The sequence below is a fragment of the Erpetoichthys calabaricus genome, chromosome 11 (assembly GCF_900747795.2).
Source record: "Erpetoichthys calabaricus chromosome 11, fErpCal1.3, whole genome shotgun sequence".
In the NCBI taxonomy this organism is placed as follows: Eukaryota; Metazoa; Chordata; class Cladistia; order Polypteriformes; family Polypteridae; genus Erpetoichthys; species Erpetoichthys calabaricus.
The window spans coordinates 103,896,774-103,920,780 of record NC_041404.2 but is presented as its reverse complement, the minus strand read 5'-3'; the positions used below and the strand labels follow the sequence as shown (position 1 = coordinate 103,920,780).

Below are 24,007 nucleotides of genomic sequence, written 5' to 3'. Positions count from 1 at the left end.
GGGGCAGCTCCTGAGCCCATCCGACAAGCTCCCGAGCCTGCCGTCCTTAGAAGAGATAAACCGTTTCACCTTCCCCGCTGTTTCAAGTGTGGGGAGATGGGACATCTGTCACCTAATTGCCCATCTGAACCCATGGACTGTTCGTTGGTGAAGGGGGAAACGTATTGTGCCACTGTGATTAACCCTTTGTCTCTTCCTTATACAGGTGCAGTTATTATAAATGGCAGAAAGGTAAGGGCAATGTTCGATTCCGGGAGTAACATTTCCATTGTTGCTTCCCGTTTCATTTTACCGCAACAGTGGCTAAAAATAAAAACCAGCCTCAAATGTATACACGGAGACATCCGGTATTATAAAACAGCCAAGTGTGTGGTCGCGGTGGATTATACTTTAACTAGAATGGCCATGGCTGTATTACCGGATCCTCCGTTTCCAGTCATATTAGGGAGAGATTGGAATGATATTAACAGCGGTAAAAACGTAACTGCTCCTGGGAAAAGTTTAGGCTTAATAATAGAGAATGCTGCTCCGACTGCCTCCACGCCGTGTACAACGGTTGCTAGGACCCATATAGGTACCCAGTGTGGAGTAGTCGATGTTCCATCATCCTCTACGGGAGCTAGTACAGTTAACGTGGAGGACATGGTGGCAGAAGCCCCTCCCATTGAGGTCAACAGAGACCCTATCCAGGATTTAACAGCCCAATTTCTATTTACCCCTTCATCATTTAAAAGAGAACAATGGAACGATGATTCCTTAAAATTTGCAAGAAATGCAATATTATCAACCGAGGGTTATACAATCCAAATAATAATAATACAAAATGAATTATTATATAGAGTGGCAGAACACGGGGGTGAAGTGCGAGCGTTGTTGCTAATACCACATACTTTTCGGCGACACGTCTGTGAATTAGCAAATGGTCACCTTCTTGGAGCCCATTTAGGCTCTGAAAAAACATTAGAGAGAATTAAACTCCGATTTTATTGGCCAGGAATTAATGAGGAGGTCCGACGATTTTGTGCTTCGTGCCCTGAATGTCAACTTCGTCAGATTCCTAGGAGGAACCGAGCTCCTCTCATTCCGTTACCCCTTATTGATATTCCCTTTGAACGAGTCGGTATTGATCTCGTAGGACCCTTACAACCCTCGTTAAAAGGTTTTAAATATATTTTAGTCTTAGTTGATTATGCCATTCGATTTCCCGAAGCTGTTCCTTTGCGCTCAGCTACTTCAAAAAATATCGCATAGGAATTAGTAGGGATATTCGCTCGTGTAGGGATCCCCAAAAAGGTTTTAACGGACCATGGGACTCCTTTCACTTCGGAGACATTCAGGGAAGTTGCTAAATTACTCCGAATAAAACATCTAAAGACATCGGTCTATCATCCCCAAACGGATGGATTGGTAGAACTATTCAATCAAACTTTAAAACAGATGTTACGCAAAGTAGTTAACGTGGATGGAAGAAACTGGGTCAGTTACTTCCTCTCGTCTTGTTTGCATATCAGGAAGTCCCACAGGCCTCTACTGGTTTTTCCCCTTTTGAGCTATTATATGGAAGAAAACCCCGTGGGCTATTGGATATGTTAAAAGAAGGTTGGGAAGAAGAGGTCCTTCCTACCTCAAACATTGGAATATATTGCACAATTACGCGATAGATTAGAAAAAATTAGACCTATTTTAAAAGCGAACTTGGAGAAAGCTCAAGCAGCGCAGTCTAGATATTATAACAGAAACACCACCATTCGGGAATTTGTCCCGGGTGATCGTGTGATGGTTCTCGTTCCAACTTCGCATTCTAAATTGTTGGCCCATTGGCAAGGCCCATACAAAGTTAAGGAAAGAAAAGGACTCGTTGATTACTTGATTAAACAACCGAATTGTCGACCAAGTGAACGAGTATATCATATAAACTTGCTGAAACCGTGGAAGGATAGGGAAATAGATCCCTACTCCGGACAGCCTCGTTCCCTTTTCATGTCTTATTCACACCTTAACTTCGGTGATAATTTGACCCCTGAACAACGACAAGACCTAGAGATGGCTATCTTGTCTATACCCGAAGTTGTAAATGAGCTACCAGGACGAACTGCTCTGATTGAACATGATATCATTACTGACCCAGGGTTAATTGTCAGGGAAAGACCCTATAGGCTCCCGGGGGCAAAGAAGGCGGAAATAGAGTTGGAAGTTAGACGAATGCCAGAATTGGGGGTTATTGAAGAAAGTTATAGCCCCTGGTCTAGTCCAATTGTCTTGATTCCTAAACCTGATGGCTCATGGGGGTTTTGTAATGACTTTTGTAAGCTTAATCAGGTCTCTAAGTTTGACACGTAGCCTATGCCGCGTATTGACGATTTACTCGACTGGCTGGGGAACGCGCAATTCCTAACTACTCTTGACATGACTAAAGGGTATTGGCAAATTCCCTTAACGGCCTCCGCTAAAGAAAAAAACGCATTTAGTACTCCCAGTGGACATTGGCAATACAGAGTTCTTCCATTTGGTTTGCACGGGGCACCAGCAACCTTCCAACGTCTGGTAGACACACTGCTATGGCCCCACAATTCATTTAGTGCCGCCTACCTGAATGATGTTGTCATTTATTCCGGCACATGGAAAGAACATGTAGTGCAGGTTACTGCAGTGCTTTCCACTCTAGCGTCATCTGGGCTTCGTATTAATCTAAAGAAATGTTTTTATGGATTAAAGGAAGCCAAATATTTGGGCTACCTTGTGGGCGGAGGCACTGTCAACCCCCAATGTTCTACAATCGATGCCATCATTGATTGGCCCCGTCCGATGACTAAGAGGCAAGTTCAAACATTTCTGGGTTTAGCGGGTTACTATCGCCGTTTTGTATTGCATTTCTCCGAAATTGCTACGCCCTTATCTAATTTGACAAAGAAAAGAGCACCTTTAAAAGTGGTATGGGATGACATGGCTGATAAGGCATTTAGTGACTTAAAACTGGCCCTTATGTCAGCACCTGTTTTGAAATCATCTGATTTTTCTTCCTCCTTTATTCTCCAGACCGACGCATCGGACACAGGATTAGGTGCCGTGTTGAGCCAGTGCGTCGATGGTGCTGAACACCCCATTATGAACCTCAGCCGGAAACTGCTGGACCGGGATACCAGGTATGCCGCGGTGGCAATTAAATGGGCTGTCACGCAGTTAAGGTACTACCTACTGGGTCGGGAATTTACTCTGGTGACGGATCATGCCGCTTTGCAGTGGATGTCCCTTCACCGTGAGTCTAATCCCTGTGTCACTAGGTGGTTTTTGGACCTTCAACCTTATCGTTTTAGTGTTGTTTATCATAGAGGTTCCCTGCAGGCCAACGTGGATGCTCTCTCCCGAGCCCACGACCTCTCGGTGCAGGTCGCCTGACCCGATGGGTCTGGGCTGAGGGGGGGGTCATGTCACACACGTGCGATTAGGAGGCAGTCTAAAAGCCTAAAGGTGAGTGAAACATCGCGAGATGAAAGGTTGTCACGTGGTACTTACCGGAATCTCTTCTCTCCACAGAAAAAACGAAGAAAACTAATTTCCAACATTTCTGAATTTCAAAATGGCCGCCATGACACCACTTCCGGTCACACGAACTGACATCACTTCCGATGCTTTCTCAAAGACATCACTTCCGGTTTTCATCAAACGACGTTGTTTCCGCTTCCTGTTACAACGTCACTTCCTGCCAACCATTTCCTGTTCCCACAATTCAATACTGTATATAAACGCCATTTTGTCAGATAAAGATTGTCAAATGTTACCGTTTTGGTTTGCTTTTGATCATTTATTTTGCTACTTTGTCCGCAGGACAATATACGGGGACGGTCCCCAACACTTTATTTTGTGAATGTCTTATTCTTTAATTGAAGACTTTCCACAATATATATACTGTGTATAACGAGTCAGTGGAATATATTTGACTTGTATGCTGGATTTATCGGCAGACTTCCCAGGCCGGTTGGACTACAAACTTAAAACAAAGTTAACATAAAAGGGACTGGGGAACTTGTGGGGAGTACGAGTGTCTAATTTATATTTGTGTATATATATATATATATATATATATATATATATATATATATATATATATATGTATATGTATGTATGTATGTATATATATATATATGGGTGTGTGTGTGTGTGCTGTGAATCTATTGGTGCTGTCAGGTGATCTTTCTTTCTTTCTGAAGGGTTTAAGTGGGTGGGCATATTAATTAGTGCTTGTTTAGCTGTTACGAATTTGGGAAGGATTGATTAAGGGTTGTTTATAGTTTTCTTTGGTTGATTATAATATATATTCTTGTTTGTTTAAATAATGTAATTGTTTGGGTGTTTATTTCCTTTTATAAATTCATAAAGGACATCTCCAGCTGAGGTGATCAAATTGGGGGCTAAGGTTCTGTCTGGTTCCTTTCCTGATAATATTATTTTTTCCTAAGAGTAGGAGATTTTAGTGTGTGCCAAGCTCCTCATCCTACTTTAAAAGGAAATCGCTACAATTGTTAAGATGTTTCTACACCTTGTTTCTGGTTCACCTGAAGTAAAATCATCTGATTGCACCTGATTAGAAAGGAATACACCTGCCTGCATAACAAAAACAAAGCTATGAGTTTGAACGAATTGCCTGCACAGCACCCAGAGTTAGGATTGTGTGAAGGCAGAGATCTGTGAAGGCTACAAAAAACTTCTAAACTATTGAAAGTTTCCAAAAGCACAGTGATGTCCATAAATCCTAAACGAAATAAGTCTGAAGCAGCCACGAGTCTTCCTAGAGCTGACTGCCCTGCCAAACTGAGTAATCGGAGTACAACCCAAAGGTCACTATAGCTGTACTCCAGAGATTCTGTATGGAGATGGGAGAAATTTCCAGAAGGACAACCACCACTGCAACACTACTAATATGAGCTTCATGTCATCGCGGCTAGACAACATAAAAAATCCTCTTGGTGTTTTCAAAAAGGCACCTAAAAAATTCTTAGACTATTAGAAACCAGGATTGAACTATCTGGGCTCTGTTCTAAGTGTCACACCTGGAGAAAACCAGGCCATATACATCACCAGTGCAATACTATTCCAATGGTGAAATGTAGTGGTGGCAGCATCATGCTGTGGGGTTATTCAGCAACAGGCACTGGGAAACTAGTCAGTGTTTACTCAAAATTATAAACTAGTATATATTTAAGGTACTTTAGCTTAAAAAGAAATGTTTGCTGTTGTGTATTACTTAACCTTTTCTATTAACATTTATATACATTTATGTTAAAATAACACAATTCATTTATGTTGAAACAAAGCAATCTGATTATTTTCTTTCAATAGAAGAATAATCTGTCTTGGGGGCTGTTGTCTTTACTCATGTATTTCATTATTTTGTTAATCTTACTCAAAAATAATACTTTTCTAGTCCCCACAATGTGGCATTTCCATATTCCTTATACACAGTTAAATTGAGTTTATTTAACATACAATAATCAAGTTTTATGTAAATGCTTATCTCATATTTGCATAAACCAACAGGAAAATGACCCTAAACCCAAAGCAAAGACAACACAGGAGTTACTTAGGGTCAACTCTGTGAATGTTCTTGAGGGGTCCAGCAAGAGCTCGGACTAGAACCCAATTGAGCACCTCTGGTGAGACCTGAAAATATCAGTCCATTGACTGCCTCCCTCCAACCTGACAGACTTTGTGATAATCTGCAGAGTCCAGGTATGCAAAGTTGGCCTCACAAATCCAGGCATGCAAAGTTTGTTGCGTCATAACCAAGGAGACTCCAGGCTGCAATTGTTGACAAATAGGGTTCAACAAGTTTCCTAATAAAAGGTGATATTTCAGTTTAATATTTGTGACATTTTAGTTTTTTATTTTTAATAAATTTGCAGAAATTCCTAAAATCTTGTTTTCACTTTATCATTCTGGATATTAAGTGTTTCTTGATGAGGAAAGAGAGAAAAGCCAAGCAAAATGACACCTTTTATTGGCTAACTAGAAAGATTACAATATGCAAGCTTTCGAGGCAACTCAGGCCCCTTCTTCAGGCAAGATGTAATGTATTTTGATTGATGAGGAAAAAAATTAATTTAAATGATTTTAGTATAATACTGCAACATAACGAAATGTGTAAAAAGTTAAGGGGTCAGAGTACTTTCTGAAGGCACTGTAGACACAAATTGATAAATATACTGTACAGTGGTTATAGTCTTTTGACATTTTATAAAAATTTGCATATTAAAGAAATTTGGAGAATAGCATTATGATATTTTACTTTCAGAGACTCACCAAGAGAAGCAGACTCTCTACCTTGTTGTCCTAGTCGACCTTTCTCTTTTTTTCCAAATAGTCGGCCAATTGAGGACTTAATGCTTTTCTTCTTGCTTGCCTTATGCAAAGAGTCCTGACTGCTATTTGTGTTGCCTCCTTCTACTGAGAGACTATAATATAAAAAATGGAAAAGTATAAAAAAGCCAGACAAGGCAGAGAAAGTGAGAAGGAAAGTACCAGTAGAAAAAATGTTACTCACCTCCTAAATTCTCTACCTTCTTCTAAACTAGACCCTTGAAGAGCATGTGTCATTCTATCAAGCCTTAATGCCCGAGGTGTTGGAGGTGGAGTGGAGTCAAGTAAAGCCAAAGATTTATCATCATCTTTTGGCATGCTATTCTAAACAGATATAAAAAGTAAGTATATTAAAATAAATAATAGAAGATATTTTGGAATTCATTTGACCTTATGAACTTATTTAAAGGTTACCTCACCTGTCTGTCTGTCTCTCGAGCTGGACTGTGAGTCAAGCGGGGAGTTGAGTGCCCACTACTTGGTGGAGAGGGGCTAGCCAAAGTAGATGATGTCACAGATGAAGGGATGTAGGTACGGCCCCCAAGAGAAGAGGGAGGTGGTGGTATACCATCAAGGGCCACACTGCTGACCCGGCTTTCAATTTCTTCTGCCCGCAGTTCAGTAGTCTCTTTCTCCTCTTGGATGAGCCTGAAGAAAAATGGAGAGAGAAAAAGAATTTCAGTGTGGTTTTTGTTTAATTATTTGCCTTTTATTATCCAGTTTTTGCTCAAAACCTCTACCCTAAACTTAACATAAAGAACATGCTAACCTGAGGAAAATTAGCCTTGGTTAACATTTTTTTTATTATTTTATGTTGAGACCTCAGACTCCTATCTTTTTTTTTTAAAATGTATTTTTGTTTTCATGTTACTCTACTGAGGGTACCACCTGTTGCAGTGACTAGCAATGCCACTTCACAGCTCCTGAGTACTGTATATGAAACCCATCACAGGTACTTTTATGGACATTTGTACTCTGTTCTTATGAATGTGGCTTCTCTGGTTGTGTTCCAACATCAAAAATATGTGCTTGTTGTTTTAATTGGAAACTCCGCATTGTTCTTTACTGGATGTGTGAATGAGTGTACCCTATGATGGACCAATTTCACATACAAGATTGGCTCCTGATGTTGTGGACTTAAACTGTGATCTCTGAAACTCTAAACTGGATTTAGAAGGTTGAAAATTGAAGAAATTTCATCTCATTCAATGCTATCCATCATTATTGGAGATGACCTGTTAAATCAATGCTTTGGTGATACAATATGGAATTAACAAAATTTAGATAAAGATTTATTAAAGAATCCAAAAAATAAACTAGTAAGATAAATGGAAGCAATATTAAAACTCAAGCTCAAAGATGAAGAGCTGGAAATTTTTAGGATATGTTGCTGTGAGAATCTCTACTGCAGAAAGAAGTGACAGTCTAGTGTCAATTTTCTTTTCCTTTCTATTCAGATTCAGTTACAACTATATTTTTAATACAATAATGCTTTGGGGTGCTTCCTGTAGCATCACTACATGCAATTTTCAACATCTCCAAACACCTAATTTTGTGACAACCCAATGGTACTCAGAAGACCAAATACAAAATTAGCAAAATACCGTTATGCAATTAGGCATAATTAGACACCTGTAGTGGTATCAAATATATGAAGGATGTCCCCTAGTCTGTATATTTTACATGATCAGTACATTGTGTGGCGGACCACGGCCGCAACGCCTCTTCGGTATATGTTCAGGGGGAGCAGCCATGGACTTTGCAATACCTCCCCCTGGACGGTAGATGGCAACCCTCCTGGGTTGGAGTGGTGCCTCGGTTTCCTGCAGGGTTCCATGGGAATTGGAATTGGGTGAAGCCCTGTTGGGTCCCACAGGTGCTGCCAGAGGGTGCTGCAGCTGGGACTCTTGAGCCCTTATAGGCAGTGTATTTGCACCACCTGGAGCACTTCCGGGTGGACTATGAAAGGGACCAGCAGCCACCACTCAAGGAGCCTGAGTCGGGAGGAGGAGGACTACGCTTGCCGGGAGGAGTGGTGGTTAAAGAGAAGATTGCAAATACTGTGTGTGTTTATTGTGGTCTGCTCTGGGACTGTGTTGTGCATGTGGGACACGGGGAAGACGTGCCCCACAGGTGAAGAAAAATAAGTTTCTTTGACTTTTATACATGCCTCCAGTGTGAGTCTGTGTCGGATCAGGCACCAATATGCACCTTTTTGTTACAATTGGCATGTCATTATTGCCATAGTGGGAAAGGAAGCATGCGCCTTTAAGTAGTTTATCAGTAAATAAGTAAATAAGTAAAGAGGACCTTTTTAGAATGGATTTTTATCTGTTTAGAGGACAGGTAAAAACCAGTTACCATATACCAAAAGAGATTTTAAGCAGAGGGAAATTAATAATAAGGATATAATCTTCAGGATATTGCGGGTTGGATAATGGATGGATGGATGGATATAGTCTACACTAAATGGTGTCCAACAAAGACAATTAAAAATTGCCTGCATTACTATTTGGATAGTGACAAAACCTAGCAAGGAGCTACACATTAGGAAATAGTGCTGTACTTTTTAACAACAGTAAGCAATTTGTGTCTCCAGTAACCCTTGCTGGTAGAACTATATGGTTTATAACTGACTGTGGAGGGGTTGCTTTGAAAGTAATCAGTTATCCCAAGCAAAGAACTGTTGTTGAGAACAGGTACTATTATAACATAGAAGAGTGTTTGTGTTTCTTTTTACATATAATTTATTAATGCTTATTATTGTTGTGACATTGCTTCATATTTCTGCTACGTGTTTAATGCAGCATGTCATTTGTAGTATAGAAATTTGACAAATGATTAAGTGATTAGTACAGTATTAGTCACAACTATGGAATAAATATATTTGCCCCTTGAAATTGTGTTCTAAAGTGAAGTGTTTTTTTTTTGCAAATTTTAAAATGCCTTGTGTTTCTGCAGTTTACAATGGGGCTTTGGGTTACATGGTTCCATAAGTAATAGAAAAAGTCTGAAAACAAACCAAATACACCCACTTTGAAGCGGCAAAGGTGTTTAGTTAAGAAGACATGCCCTCCACGTTTATGAAGCAGCCTTGTGATAATAGAAAGAAATTAAAACTATTTTATCACAGGATTTTGGTACTATTTTCTCAAGGTAAGTATAAATTTCTTGCTTGTTTCTCTGCTTGCAGCAGCCATTGTCAGTAGACTTATGACAACCCAACATGGAGACCCCCCCAACCTATTAATATTCTGTGTTATTTTATTGTGGAGCCTGATGAACACCAAATGGTAGGGTAGTGAATTCATTAGATGGCATTGTATTGTTAATAAAAGCCTCAGATATTTGAAAGAGCCAAGCCACCTTTTTTGTGTTGTCTTGTGTATGCACAATCCAAAAGAAAAACTCGGAAAATGAAAATGGGTGTGTGATAAAACATATTGAAGAGCCACAAATCAAGTTTTCATTTCTTTTAATAAATGATGAGTCACTCTTGTTGATGATATGTTAATAAAAGAAAATATCACAATGTGAGGAAATTCACTAACACTAATCCCAATCAATTTGCAAATGTATGGGGAGAACATACAGTTAGGTCCATAAATATTTGGACAGAGACAACTTTTTTCTAATTTTGGTTCTGTACATTACCGCAATGAATTTTAAATGAAACAACTCAGATGCAGTTGAAGTGCAGACTTTCAGCTTTAATTCAGTGGGGTGAACAAAATGATTGCATAAAAATGTGAGGCAACTAAAGCATTTTTTAACACAATCCCTTCATTTCAGGGGCTCAAAAGTAATTGGACAAATTAAATAACTGGAAATAAAATGTTAATTTCTAAGACTTGGTTGAAAACCCTTTGCTGGCAATGACAGCCTGAAGTCTTGAACTCATGGGAATCACCAGATTCTGGGTTTCCTCCTTTTTAATGCTCTGCCAGGCCTTTACTGCAGCAGCTTTCAGTGGCTGTTTGTTTGTGGGCCTTTCTTTCTGAAGTTTAGTCTTCAACAAGTGAAATGCATGCTCAATTGGGTTAAGATCAGGTGACTGACTTGGCCATTCAAGAATTTTCCACTTCTTTGTTTTAATAAACTCCTGGGTTGCTTTGGCTGTATGTTTTGGGTCATTGTCCATCTGTATCATGAAACGCCACCCAATCAATTTGACTGCATTTAGCTGGATTTGAGCAGACAGTATGTCTCTGAACACCTCAGAATTCGTTCGGCTGCTTCTGTCCTGTGTCACATCATCAATAAACACTAGTGTCCCGGTGCCACTGGCAGTCATGCACGCCCAAGCCATCACACTGCCTCCACCGTGTTTTACAGATGATGTGGTATGCTTTGGAGAATGAGCTGTTCCACGCCTTCTCCATACTTTTTTCTTGCCATTATTCTGGTAGAGGTTGATCTTGGTTTCATTTGTCCAAAGAATGTTTTTCCAGAACTGTGCTGGCTTTTTTAGATGTTCTTTAGCAAAGTCCAATCTAGCCTTTCTATTCTTGAGGCTTATGAGTGGCTTGCACATTGCAGTGCACCCTCTGTATTTACTTTCATGCAGTCTTCTCTTTATGGTAGACTTGGATATCGATACGCCTACTCCCTGGAGAGTGTTGTTCACTTGGTTGGCTGTTGTGAAGGGGTTTCTCTTCACCATGGAAATGATTCTGCAATCATCCACCACTGTTGTCTTCCGTGGACGTCCAGGTCTTTTTGTGTTGCTGAGTTCACCAGTGCTTGCTTTCTTTCTCAGGATGTACCAAACTGTAGATTTTGCCACTCGTAATATTGTGGCAATTTCTCGGATGGGTTTTTTCTGTTTTCGCAGCTTAAGGATGGCTTCTTTCACCTGCATGGAGAGCTCCTTTGAACGCATGTTGTCTGTTCACAGCAAAATCTTCCACATGCAAGCACCACACCTCAAATCAACTCCAGGCCTTTTATGTGCTTAATTGATAATGACATAACGACGGACTTGCCCACACCTGCCCATGAAATAGCCTTTGAGTCAATTGTCCAATTACTTTTGAGCCCCTGAAATGAAGGGATTGTGTTAAAAAAATGCTTTAGTTGCCTCACATTTTTATGCAATCGTTTTGTTCACCCCACTGAATTAAAGCTGAAAGTCTGCACTTCAACTGCATCTGAGTTGTTTCATTTAAAATTCATTGTGGTAATGTACAGAACCAAAATTAGAAAAAAGTTGTCTGTCCAAATATTTATGGACCTAACTGTATAAAATCAATGTTGAACCTGCCTCTATGAGGCAGGACTGGCAGCCCTCTCTGCCTATGTTAAAACACCTGCACTTAACTTAACAAACTTGAACTTAAACATGGGTGAATTGGCATTGCTAAGTTGGCCCTTTAATATGTGCTCATATGTGTTTGGGTGTGTGTGTGTTAACCTTGAAATGGACTGGAACCCTCTCCAGGAATTGGTCCTGCCTTGCATCCAGGAGCGTGTTTGCTGTCAGAATGTTAAGTGCCACAACCAATTACAGCACAGTAGGGGCTCAGCTCTAAAAATGCCCCACTTGAAACCCTGGATACATGCCTGCTCAATATTCTCTCTCACTGAAGCAGACACATGCTTTAAAATCCTGCAGCAGCACACAATATCTTTGTGAAATAAAGAAAAAAAGCTTTCATATAGTGAAAGAATATAAGTGATCATGTCATTTTATTCAGTTAATATTGTCTACGGATGTCAATAGACCTTAGACAGCAATTCATATCTGGGAATCAACATTCAAAGTCAGTAACAGGCTCTTAGTGATGACTTTCCAAAGTGAATCCCGTTGATCCTTAAGAGTGCTGAACTACCAAGTAGTAAGACAAACAAGGTAGTAAAGTGCACAGTCTACTTTTTAAGATGGCTGAATCTTTTTGCTTTTTTCTTTATTTAAATTACACAGATAGATTGTTTTACAATATGTTTGTAATCTCAAAGCACTGATCAATATTCTACAGTATTTTTAGTTTGAAAAATGGACACATTTGTTCCATTTTATGTATTTATCTGTAATCTATGGACCTTTGTACTCTAAAGATTCATTTTACAATGCAAGACAGACAAGATATTTTTTAAAATTCATGAAAATGATTCACTTTAGAATACAATTTCAAGTGGGATATTAATGTAGACCATGAATGTGAAGAAATAACTTTGACTTGATAAATAACCAAATTTATCCTTAAGTACGATCAATATACGATTAATATATTCATTTGTACCTTACTTAATATAGTGTTTCAAATTTTCTTTATTAGAATGAGTGATGAGTCAACCTTTGAGCTTTATGTTGATCTTCATGCAATATTTTTGCTGAAAAGGAGATGGTTCCATTAATTTTATCACACCTTGGAAGATCAGTATTAATTTAGCTTCAGAGAGTGTTCTGATGTGGGATATTCACTAGAGTTAACTGAAAATAACAAGCAATTATATAAGCAGCCAGAGAAGCTTACTTGATCTCTTTGTTAATTGCCTCCAGCTGTTCTTGCAGCATGATTGCAAGGGTCTGGACATCAGTTTGCCCACTTGGGGAGAGCAGGTCTGCAGAGCTGAAGATGGTATCTCTGTCATCCTCATCTGAGCAGCAGCCTCCCTCAAGATCTCCTTCAAATGCTTGAGCAACACTGGCTAGCATGCTGGCTCGATCCCAGTCCTGATACTGTGGGACATAAAGACAAAAAAAAGTCTTAATTTCTGCAGACATTCAAAGAACCCAACACTAACTCACTCAACATTACAGAGGGATTAAAACTGAGAACCTATAAACTCCCAAAAAGAACTCTAAGAAACCACTAATCATGTTTAGTTCTTCAGTAATTAATCTCTTTTTGATATAACTTAAAAAAGAAAGCTATTATATATTACTGTATGACAAAGTGATCTGTGACCAAGTGCCATGCTGTAGAACACCAGAATAGTACTTTTTTCCCTCATCCTTATGTATTCTGACAGAAAGGCAAAATAATTATTTAAAATAATGGAAATCCATGTGATTCTCGATGAGGAATGGCCTTACTCTATCTGCTCTCCACAACTCACCTCATGCTCTTCAACTTCTACCATTCAGAAATTCTATCCCTGTATTGGAACTGCCACAGCAAAAAATTATGCTGAATGGCAATACTTTTCATTAAATGTCTATTTTAGTCATTCTCTGGGACAAAATAAAGTTGTGAAAAGTAATACAAAATACACATGCAATTACAATTTAACAAACAAACAAGATAAAGCATATAAATCAGCATAAAACTGGACACCTACTGTTTCTAAAACAAATGTAAAAGAAATGACATGCACACGCCGTGAAAGTACACTTTTCTAAAGAAGAGCTTGTCCTTCTTTGAAATGAAAACACAGTGTCATTGTTAACTAAAGCACACAGAACCCATTTAGAAAGTGAGAATTAACAAATGTGGGATGTGACATGAAAGAGTACAAGTGCTTGCACATCACAACCTAAATGTATTCACTTTCTGACAAACAGACACAACTTAGACAGCCTTTTGGCAATTTGCAGATTGTATATATTTTTGATTTATATAATGTATAATTTTTCCAATAATCCCTAAATTAAATAAATAAATGAAGTAATCTTTCTCATGCTTTGTGAAAGACAGAGACTGATACAACACAACATATACTGCATAACTGCAACTGGACCTGAAGAAAAAACCATAAATGCTTGATTCCATGCAGTTTTGCCAAGGTAATTTAAATGGCAGTTTAACAACATATATTAGATTGCTCCTACTAATCACCCTGCTTTTCCTAAGGGAAGAAGAAATTAGGAATTCTAATTCTAATTCTTTCTTTGAGGAATTCTTAGATTTAGTATCAATTATAATTACCAGCTATGACAGGTTCCTCATAGTTGGTGACTTTAATTTTCATATCAATAATCAGTGTAACCCAAAATCAAAAGAAGTCATGAACCTCCTGCACTCTTTTGATCTGAACCAGTACGTTAGCCAGCCAACACACAAAGGAGGGCACACATTGGATTTAGTGATTACTAAAAGGCAGATCATGGATATCAGTTTATCAGACCATTTTCTCTCACTATTTAATATAGAAATACTATTATACTAGATAAATACTAGATAAAATGAATGAGAAGCGTATGGTTAAAAACACTTCTTTGACTCAACTGCAGCTTCAAAGTTTACAAATATTTTAAGCAACTAGTCAGTTTGTAATGCTCACTACAATAGTGATAATAATGTAAATAGTAAGGTGGAAAATTTTAATGTTAAAGTGAGAGCTGCCGCTGACATAGTCATTCCTGAAAAGACAGTTAAAAAATCCTCCAGCACTGTTACACCATGGAAGACCCAAAGACTGCCTGATTTAAAGAAAGCATGCCGGAGAGCTGAGCATAAATGAAGAAAAAGTAAATTGATTATCCACTATGAGATATTGAAGGCTAAAATAACAGAATACAACAACATAGTCCGTCTTGAGAGGTGCCATTTCTCTAAAATTATAAATAAAAATGATAGTAATCCGAGAGTTTTATTCTCTACTATTGATCATTTGGTAAACCCAAGCCACTCAATGAAATGCCTCGAAAAAACTTCCAGTGAAACTTGTGAGGCTTTTGCTATATTTTTAATCACAAAATCAATGATATTAGAAATAATATAGTTCACCCCCCCCCCCTCCAATACTGACCCTGTTAAACCCCAGCATTCTATTTTAAGCAAATTAAATTCTTTCACCAGGATAGATTTAACCGATTTATATAAAATCATTTCTCAACTGAGACCGTCCACATATGTCCTTGACCCAATACCAACAAGTTACCAAAGAAGTGTCTGATGTGCAAACTGAGAGTGTTCTTGACATAGTAAATCCATCAATAGATATGGGGGTCTTCCCAGACTGTCTTAAGACTGTCTGTTTTTGACTCCTTTGTTTTTGAAAATTTTAGACCTATTTCTAACCTGCCCTTCTTAAGTAAAATCCTAGAAAAGGTAGTCATTATGCAGCTAAATGATCACTTGAATAAACATGCTGTTCTTGACAAGTTTCAGTCAGGTTTTAGAACAAATCATAGTACAGATACTGCACTCATTAAAGTAGTAAATAACTTGCGGGTAAATGCAGACAGAGGCCATTTATCTATTCTCATCCTCTTACAGTCATATGAAAAAGTTTGGGAACCCCTCTCAGTCTGCATAATAATTTACTCAACTTTCAACAAAAAAGATAACAGTGGTATGTCTTTCATTTCCTAGGAACATCTGAGTACTGGGGTAGTTTCCGAACAAAGATTTTTATTGAAGCAGTATTTAGTTGTGTGAAATTAAATCAAATGTGAAAAACTGGCTGTGCAAAAATTTGTGTACCCTTGTAATTTTGCTGATTTAATGCATGTAACTACTCAATACTGATTACTTGCAACCCCAAATTGGTTGGATTAGCTCGTTAAGCCTTGAACTTTATAGACAGGTGTGTCCAATCATGAGAAAAGGTATTTAAGGTGGTCAATTGCAAGTTGTGCTTCCCTTTGACTCTCCTCTGAAGAGTGACAGCATGGGATCCTCAAAGCAACTCTCAAAAGATCTAGAAACAAAGATTGTTCAGTATCATGGTTTAGGGGAAGGCTACAAAAAGCTATCTCAGAGGTTTAAACTGTCAGTTTCAACTGTAAGGAATGTAATCAGGAAATGGAAGGCCATAGGCACAGTTGCTGTTAAACCCAGGTCTGGCAGGCCAAGAAAAATACAGGAGCGACATATGCACAGGATATTGAGAATGGTTACAGACAACCCACAGATCACCTCCAAAGACCTGCAAGAACATCTTGCTGCAGATGGTGTATCTGTACATCATTCTACAATTCAGCGCAATATACACAAAGAATATCTGTATGGCAGGGTGGTGAGAAAGAAGCCCTTTCTGCACTCACGCCACAAACAGAGTCGCTTGTTGTATGCAAATGCTCATTTAGACAAGTCAGATTCATTTTGGAACAAAGTGCTTTGGACTGATGAGACAAAAAGTTATTTGGTCATAACAAAAAGTGCTTTACATGGCAGAAAAAGAACACCGCATTCCAAGAAAACACCTGCTACCTACTGTCAAATTTGGTGGAGGTTCCATCATGCTGTGGGGCTGTGTGGCTAGTTCAGGGACTGGGGCCCTTGTTAAAGTCAAGGATCAGATGAATTCAACCCAATATCAACAAATTCTTCAAGATAATGTTCAAGCATCAGTCACAAAGTTGAAGTTACACAGGGGTTGGATATTCCAACAAGACAATGACCCAAAACACAGTTCGAAATCTACAAAGGCATTCATGCAGAGGGAGAAGTACAATGTTCTGGAATGGCCGTCACAGTCCCTTGACTTGAATATCATCGAAAATCTATGGGATGATTTGAAGCAGGCTGTCAATGTTCAACAGCCATCAAATTTAACTGAACTGGAGAGATTTTGTATGGAAGAATGGTTAAAAATACCTCCATCCAGAATCCAGACACTCATCAAAGGCTATAGGAGGTGTCTAGAGGTTGTTATACTTGCAAAAGGAGACTCAACTAAGTACTGATGTAATAACTCTGTTGGGGCGCCCACATTTATGCACCTGTCTAATTTTGTTATGATGCATATTGCATATTTTCTGTTAATCCAATAAACTTAATGTCACTTCTGAAATACTACTGTTTCCATAAGGCATGTCATATATTAAAAGGAAGTTGCTACTTTGAAAGCTCAGCCAATGATAAACAAAAATCCAAAGAATTAAGAGGGGTTCCCAAACTTTTTCATATGACTGTAGATCTGAGTGCCGCAATTGACACCATTGATGACAATATTCTTATAAATCGCCTTAGTCAGTGGGTGGGCCTCTCTGGCAGTGTCTTAAATTGGTGTGAGTCTTACTTGACAGGTAGAAAATTCTTTGTTAATTGTGGTAATTGTACTTCAAAGACACATGATATTCTATATGGTGTTCCACAAGGATTTGTCCTGGGTCCACTGCTCTTTTCGATCTATATGTTTCCATTCGGTCACATTATCTTAAGGCTCTAGGTGAGCTACCACAACTATGCTGATGACACATAACTGCATTTATCAACAGTGCCTGATGACCCTGACTCTCTTGTCTCACTGACACAATGTCTTACCTGTATTTCTGAATGGATAAGTAGTAATTTTCTCAAACTAAATAAGTAGAAATCAGAAATCTTAGTGATTGACCAAAATGGGTATAATGAGGGTATTAGAAATAAACTTGATCCATTAGGCTTGAAAGTTAACACAGAGGTAAAGAATTTAGGGGAAATTATTGACTCTGACCTAAATTTTAAATCACATATTAATCAAATTACTAGGACAGGATTTTTTCATTTAAGAAATATAGTAAAATTAGACCCTTTATAAGTTTGCAAGATGCTGAAAAATTAATTCACACTTATTTTTAGTTAACTAGATTACTGTAATGCACTCCTCTCAGGACTACCCAAAAAAGACATCAATCGATTGCAACTAGTGCAGAATGCAGCTGCCAGAATCTTAAGTAGGAAAAGAAAATCTGAACACATCTCTCCAAATTTGATGTCACTACATTGATTACCCATGACTTTAAAATACTGCTTATGGTTTACAATCTAAGGTTCCCAACAGGGGTGGTAAAGTTCACCGGTGGGCGCTGAAGAAATCTAAGGGGGCATTTCTGGTCCAAGACATATTAAGGGGGTGTTGAGGATCAGCCGCCCCCTTGGGCAATACTCGCAAGAACGCACTGAAAAGTTTGATTAATACTAAAAATCATCAAACGCATGTTTCAACCAATAATTCTAAATGTCCATTAACAAAGACCCGTCCGTATTAAATAGTAGGTATTAGTACATTATATTTACAAGTTTGCACAAGTCATGCATTCTCAGATCATGCAAGTCTTTACAAGATTAACGCACGTGCAGAGGACCGAATCTATGCATGTTTTGACAGGTTAATTGAACATTACTATAAATACGTGAGAAATTTTTTATCAATACCAGATTGTTTCGGAATTCCTTCAGAGCAAGTGTAAACCTAAAATTAGAATGCGGTACCTACAGATCACATTCAAAGGATACCTTACATGAACCTATTTTTTAAAAACTAGGAGGCTTTGCCCCCTGCTCGCTTCACTCGCCAACACCCCGGCCTGTGCTACATGCCAGCCACTCCGTGTCTCTGCCGCTCGCGTATGTGGATTTCACTTTCACCAAACAACAAATCTTTTAATTCTTGCAGATACGCCTCTTCATTGGGAAGAAACACTACTTTTCTCAAGAGACTTGAAAGTATTTCCCTGAAAAAGTCACGTCTCGTCCCAGGTTTTTTTTTTTCTATAACAGAATGATATATTATTGGTGCAATAACTGTTGCCACATAGGTAAGTGCATATTTTTTATTATTATTATTATTATTATTATTATTGTTTCATTTTTGCAGATAGAACCATGTCGGATTCAAAGAAAAAATGTAGACAATATTATGTTGAATATTTAATAATTCATTACATTTATATAGCGCTTTTCTCAGTACTCAAAGTGCTATCCACACAGGGAGGATCCGGGAAGCGAACCCACATTCTCCTTACTGCAAAGCAGCAGTCACCCACAAACAAGATATTACCAATGTGTCTGATTTGCCACAAAGTTTTTTCAAATGAAGCCATGTAACCTTCACGATTAGAAGAACATTTGGCCAAAATTCATTCTGACAGAAAAGATAAAAATTGATCTTACTTTCAAATGCTCAAGATCAACATCTGAGACGTCCAACTTTGGCTGATATGTTTTCAGTGGCATCGAAACAAGACAATGATGGATTACATCCCTCTTACAACATTTCCTTGCTTATTGCTAAATCGAGAAAACACACTATTTGCAAAGAATTGATACTGCCAGCTGTGAGTGAGGTTCTGTGTACTATGCTGCACAAACCACCATCTGATATTATTAAAAAAATCCCACTGAGCAATAATACAGTACAGAGATGAATCGACGAAATGTCAGAGGATGTGGAGAGTTCTTTAACTGATTTTTTGAAGACTACCGAGTTTTCTTTACATATCGATGAATCTACTTTACCAAGCAATGAGTCTTTACTTCTAGCGTAAAAATTTGTCAAGAACTATTATTTGCAGGAACATTAGAAACGGACAATAAAGGAAAATCTATGTTTGACGTATTGGAACACTATTTTAAAGAGAAAGCTATTCCTCTGAATAATGTCATGTCCATTGCTACCAATGGTGCTCCAGCAATGGTTGGACACTACCGCGGGTTGATTTCATATTTGAAAAAGACGGTGCCAAATGTAGTCGCCGTGCATTGTGTGATTCACTGACAACATTTGGTTGCAAAAAACCTTAGTGATCGCCTTCATCGCTTGCTACAGTATGTAATTACAGCAGTTAACAAGATCAGAAGCAATGCTCTCAATGATAGATTATTTGGAAAGTTTTGTGATGAAAACCACGAAGACATCAATCGTTTACTATTGCACACAGAAGTTCGTTGGCTGTCAAAGGGTACCTGTCTAAAACAATCTTACGAACTCTTTGAATTACGGTAGTTATAAAGTTTTTTGAAAACAAAGATGATTCGTTAAGAGAGAATTTTTTGAAATTTAAGAATGATATAGCTTATTTGACAGATTTATACAACAAATTTAATGAAATGAATCTACAGCTGCAAGGAGATGATTTGAATTTGATCAAAGCAAAGGCAACTATTTTTGTGATCATGACAAAACTTGCCTTGTACAAAAGAAATTTGGGTCAAAGATAATTTTATCAGTTTCCAAATCTTTCTTCAGTGGAAACAAATGATGACGACTTTCTGGTTTATAACCAGCATTTGGAAGCACTTAAAGAAGATTTTACAAATAGATTTCAGGATTTACTCAACATGATCATTCCTGATTGGGTCCTAGAACTTTCCTCAAACCTACAAATAGCAGAATTATCACTGCAGGAGGAGTTGAAAGAATTGTCAACAAATGAAGAGTTGAAATTGAAATAAAAAATGGTGGCTTCAAATGCAAATTCGAATATATTATACAGCCTTATGGGCTGCAGCAAAGAAGTTTTTCATTGCATCCCCATCATCATATTTAGCCGAAAGAGGATTTAGCATGGTCAACAATCTATTAACAAAGAAAAGAAACAGATTGTTAATAGTGGAACATGGAGATTTAAGATTGCTGATGACAAAAATGGCACCAAACATTGAAAAATTAGTGTCATCACACCAAGCTCAGCCCTCTCACTAATAATATTGTATTCATTTTTTTAATAATATTTTTTTTTAATTATACTTTGAGCAATACACCAATATTGTTAATATCTTCTAAGAAAATAATTTTAAAAATCTGTCCTTGTTTTTCAATATATAGTACAGTATAGTTCACTCAAGGGGGGTGCTATCAAATCACTTTTTGAAAGTGGGCTCTGACCCAAAAAAGGTGGGGAACCTATGGTTTACAAAGCCTTAAATAATCTCGCTCCATCCTATATCTCAGAATGCCTTTCACCTTAAACTCCAAATCGTAACCTTAGATCTTCAAATGAGTATCTATACTAATTAATAAAAGGCAAAGCCCTCACTGACTCACTGACTGACTGTCTGACTGACTGACTGACTGACTGACTCACTCATCACTAATTCTCCAACTTCCCGTGTAGGTGGAAGGCTGAAATTTGGCAGGCTCATTCCTTACAGCTTACTTACAAAAGTTAGGCAGGTTTCATTTCGAAATTCTACGTGTAATGGTCATAACTGGAACCTGTTTTTTGTCCATATACTCTAATGGAGGAGGCGGAGTCACGTATCGCGTCATCACGCCTCCTATGTAATCACGTGAACTAAAAACAAGGAAGAGATTTACAGCACCTTTCAAACGCGGGAACGAAGGTAAATGACGTTAATTTTTGAGTGTCTTTTAATACTGTGTAAGCATACATATTAACACATTTGCAATTAAACGTGTGCATTTACGGGGTGATTTCTCAGGCTTAAAAGCTCACCTTTTATTAAAAAGGTAAATGCAAACTGTTTTCATTCTGAAGGGCACAAACCACGTTAGATTTCAGACGTTAAACGCGCAAAAATGTCGGTACACCAGATAAATAAGCGCAACATATTATCAGTTGAATTGTATGCTTACAATACATATAGAAATGTGTTAATCGTTAACTAATATTATGGGATGGTGTTTTTCGACTCGCGCCTTGATTTAAACAATTGCATTTCTTGGTGGGTTTGCGTAGCTTATTGTCAATATCTTTACACCTCTTTTTAAGACTTAATTTAAAAAGGTTTTCTTTTCTTCTTAATTAAAATTTAAAAGCAATACTTCACTGCTGCGAAGCCCCTCTAGCGCTGACGTCCGAGGTTCGATTACCGTAAGCGAGTGCAGTGAGTGTGTACGCCTGATGAGCCAAGAATAAGGGGGAAAGACGTGTCGCGTACTCTTTGCATTATTTGACAGTAAACTATTTTCAACCATTCTATGATCTGCTTCTCACAACTGAAGGCACCGTGGCTGATGTTACCTCACTTACTGGCCAACCAGGTAACGCTTATAGTTGGCCAGCAAGTCAGCTCGAAGTGATCACTCGAGTGAAGGCAGCTTCACAAAAAAACAGATCCTTAACAAACTGTTATTAGTATATTTTCCCTCAATTTAAAAAGGTTTTCTTTTCTTCTTAATAAAAATTTAAAAGCGGTACTTCGCGGTGCGAAGCGCGTGGATTTGACCGACTGACACATACAGACATATTCATGAGTGCAGGTACTTCGGAAAGAAAGCACCATGTAAACCTAAAGTTTAAATTAAGTTCATAGACCTACAAAAGGTTGCCATTGATTTGAGGCAAGATTGCTTTTCTCCTGTACAACTATACGTTGCATTCTCAAGAGTGTGCTTGCACGGCTTCGGATATAGATATATATATATATATGTATGTATGTCTATATATATATATGTAAGCTTATAAGTACTGCCTTACTTCTCTTTAAGAAAGGAAGATGTAATGATACTTGATTTAAACGATTCCATGTCTTGGTGGGTTTGCGTAGCTTATTGTCAATATCTTTACACCTTTTTTTAAGACTTATTGACTGAAACGGGCTTTCACGAAAAAAGTTAGGGCTTTGCTACAGGATACACCCTCAACAAGTTAAGCAAGTAAAAATAAAAGTATATATTTCTGTTTTATTTAAACCTTTTAAGTTCGTATGCATAGCCCCATTTGGCTGTTTTAGTTTTTTTTTTCTTTCTTCAGTAATATTTAATCTCCTTAAAGAAAAATAACATATGCATTTTACTTTTTTTGTATCTCTTTAGTAATATTTTAGTGTAAAAGGATAACCAGTATTTAAACCTTTCATGTTACTTTATAAATTTTTTTTACACAATGTTGAAAAATTAATAAGAAAGCTACATATTTTGGCAGCTGCTGCTTTAATTTTCAATGAAATGAAAAAAGCTCTCCAAGAGAAAACGTCAATGAAGAAGAAACAGTTTGCACTATCTAAAAAGGAGAAACCCTCATTTATAAAGGTTTGCTGCAGATGACTGGGTTTACTGAAATATTACTGAAGAAAAAAAACGAAAACGGGCAAATAGGGCTATGCATACAGATGTCCATCCATCCATTATCCAACCCGCTATATCCTAAATACAGCAGCCAATAAGTAGATATGTATATATACAGTATGTATATATTTATATATATATATATATATATAGTATGTATATATATATATATATATATATGTGAATGTATGTATGTATGTATATATGTATGTCTATATTTATATGTATATATTTATATGTAGATATGTAAGTTTGTATATGTATATATATATGTATATGTAGATATGTATATATATGTATATATGTTTATGTATATATATGGTTACATAACCTCTTTAACACACTACTTCTCCGCTGCGAAGCGCGGGTATTTTGCTAGTCTGCTTATAATTCCAAGAACTAAACTTAAAAGAAGTGGTGATCCTTCTGCTGTTATGCACCTAAAATCTGGAATAGTTTACTGACAGAAATTCGCCAGGCTAATACAGTGGAGCACTTTAAAAAAACTACTAAAAACCCATTATTTTAACATGGCTTTCTCATAGCTTCATTTTAGTGTAACTCTGATATTCTGCATATGTATTTAATTGTCATTTTTTTCAGGGCTCCAAAATCTGTACTAACCCCTACTTTCTCTACTGTTCTCTTTCTGGTTCTCTGTGGTGGCGATCTGTGCCACCACCACCTGATCAAAGCACAGTGCAGTCCAGACATTGTTGGATTGAAGGTCAGAGGTCTACATGACCATCATCATCTAATTCTACCACGTGAAGCCTGAAAACCATGAGGACTGATTGACATCATTTATGTTAGGTAGAATGCCTAGTGGGGGCTGGGTGGTCTCATGGCCATGGAAACCCTGCAGATTTTGTTTTTTTTCTCTAGCCCTCTGGAGTATTTTTGTTTTTTGTTTGTTATCCCTGGCCATTGGACCATACTTTATTCTTTGTTAATTAGTATTGGCTAATTTTTTTTTCTTCTTTTCTTTCTTCATCTTGTAAAGCACTTTGAGCTACATCATTTGCAT

At 37.8% G+C, this 24,007-nt stretch overlaps 2 protein-coding genes across 2 annotated transcripts in view; both read right to left on the bottom strand.

Annotated features, from left to right (window-relative positions):
- The window catches only part of LOC127529574 (uncharacterized), an 813,564-nt gene that overhangs the window by 382,466 nt on the left and 407,091 nt on the right, over positions 1 to 24,007 (bottom strand). The gene's annotated exons all lie outside the window — the stretch shown is intronic.
- ppfia3 (PTPRF interacting protein alpha 3) overlaps positions 1 to 24,007 on the bottom strand; it is a 454,572-nt gene that overhangs the window by 160,846 nt on the left and 269,719 nt on the right. The window contains 4 exon segments of the mRNA XM_028813664.2: positions 6,298 to 6,449; positions 6,539 to 6,678; positions 6,774 to 7,002; positions 12,831 to 13,036. Of these exon segments, the coding sequence (XP_028669497.2) occupies positions 6,298 to 6,449; positions 6,539 to 6,678; positions 6,774 to 7,002; positions 12,831 to 13,036 (727 nt within the window).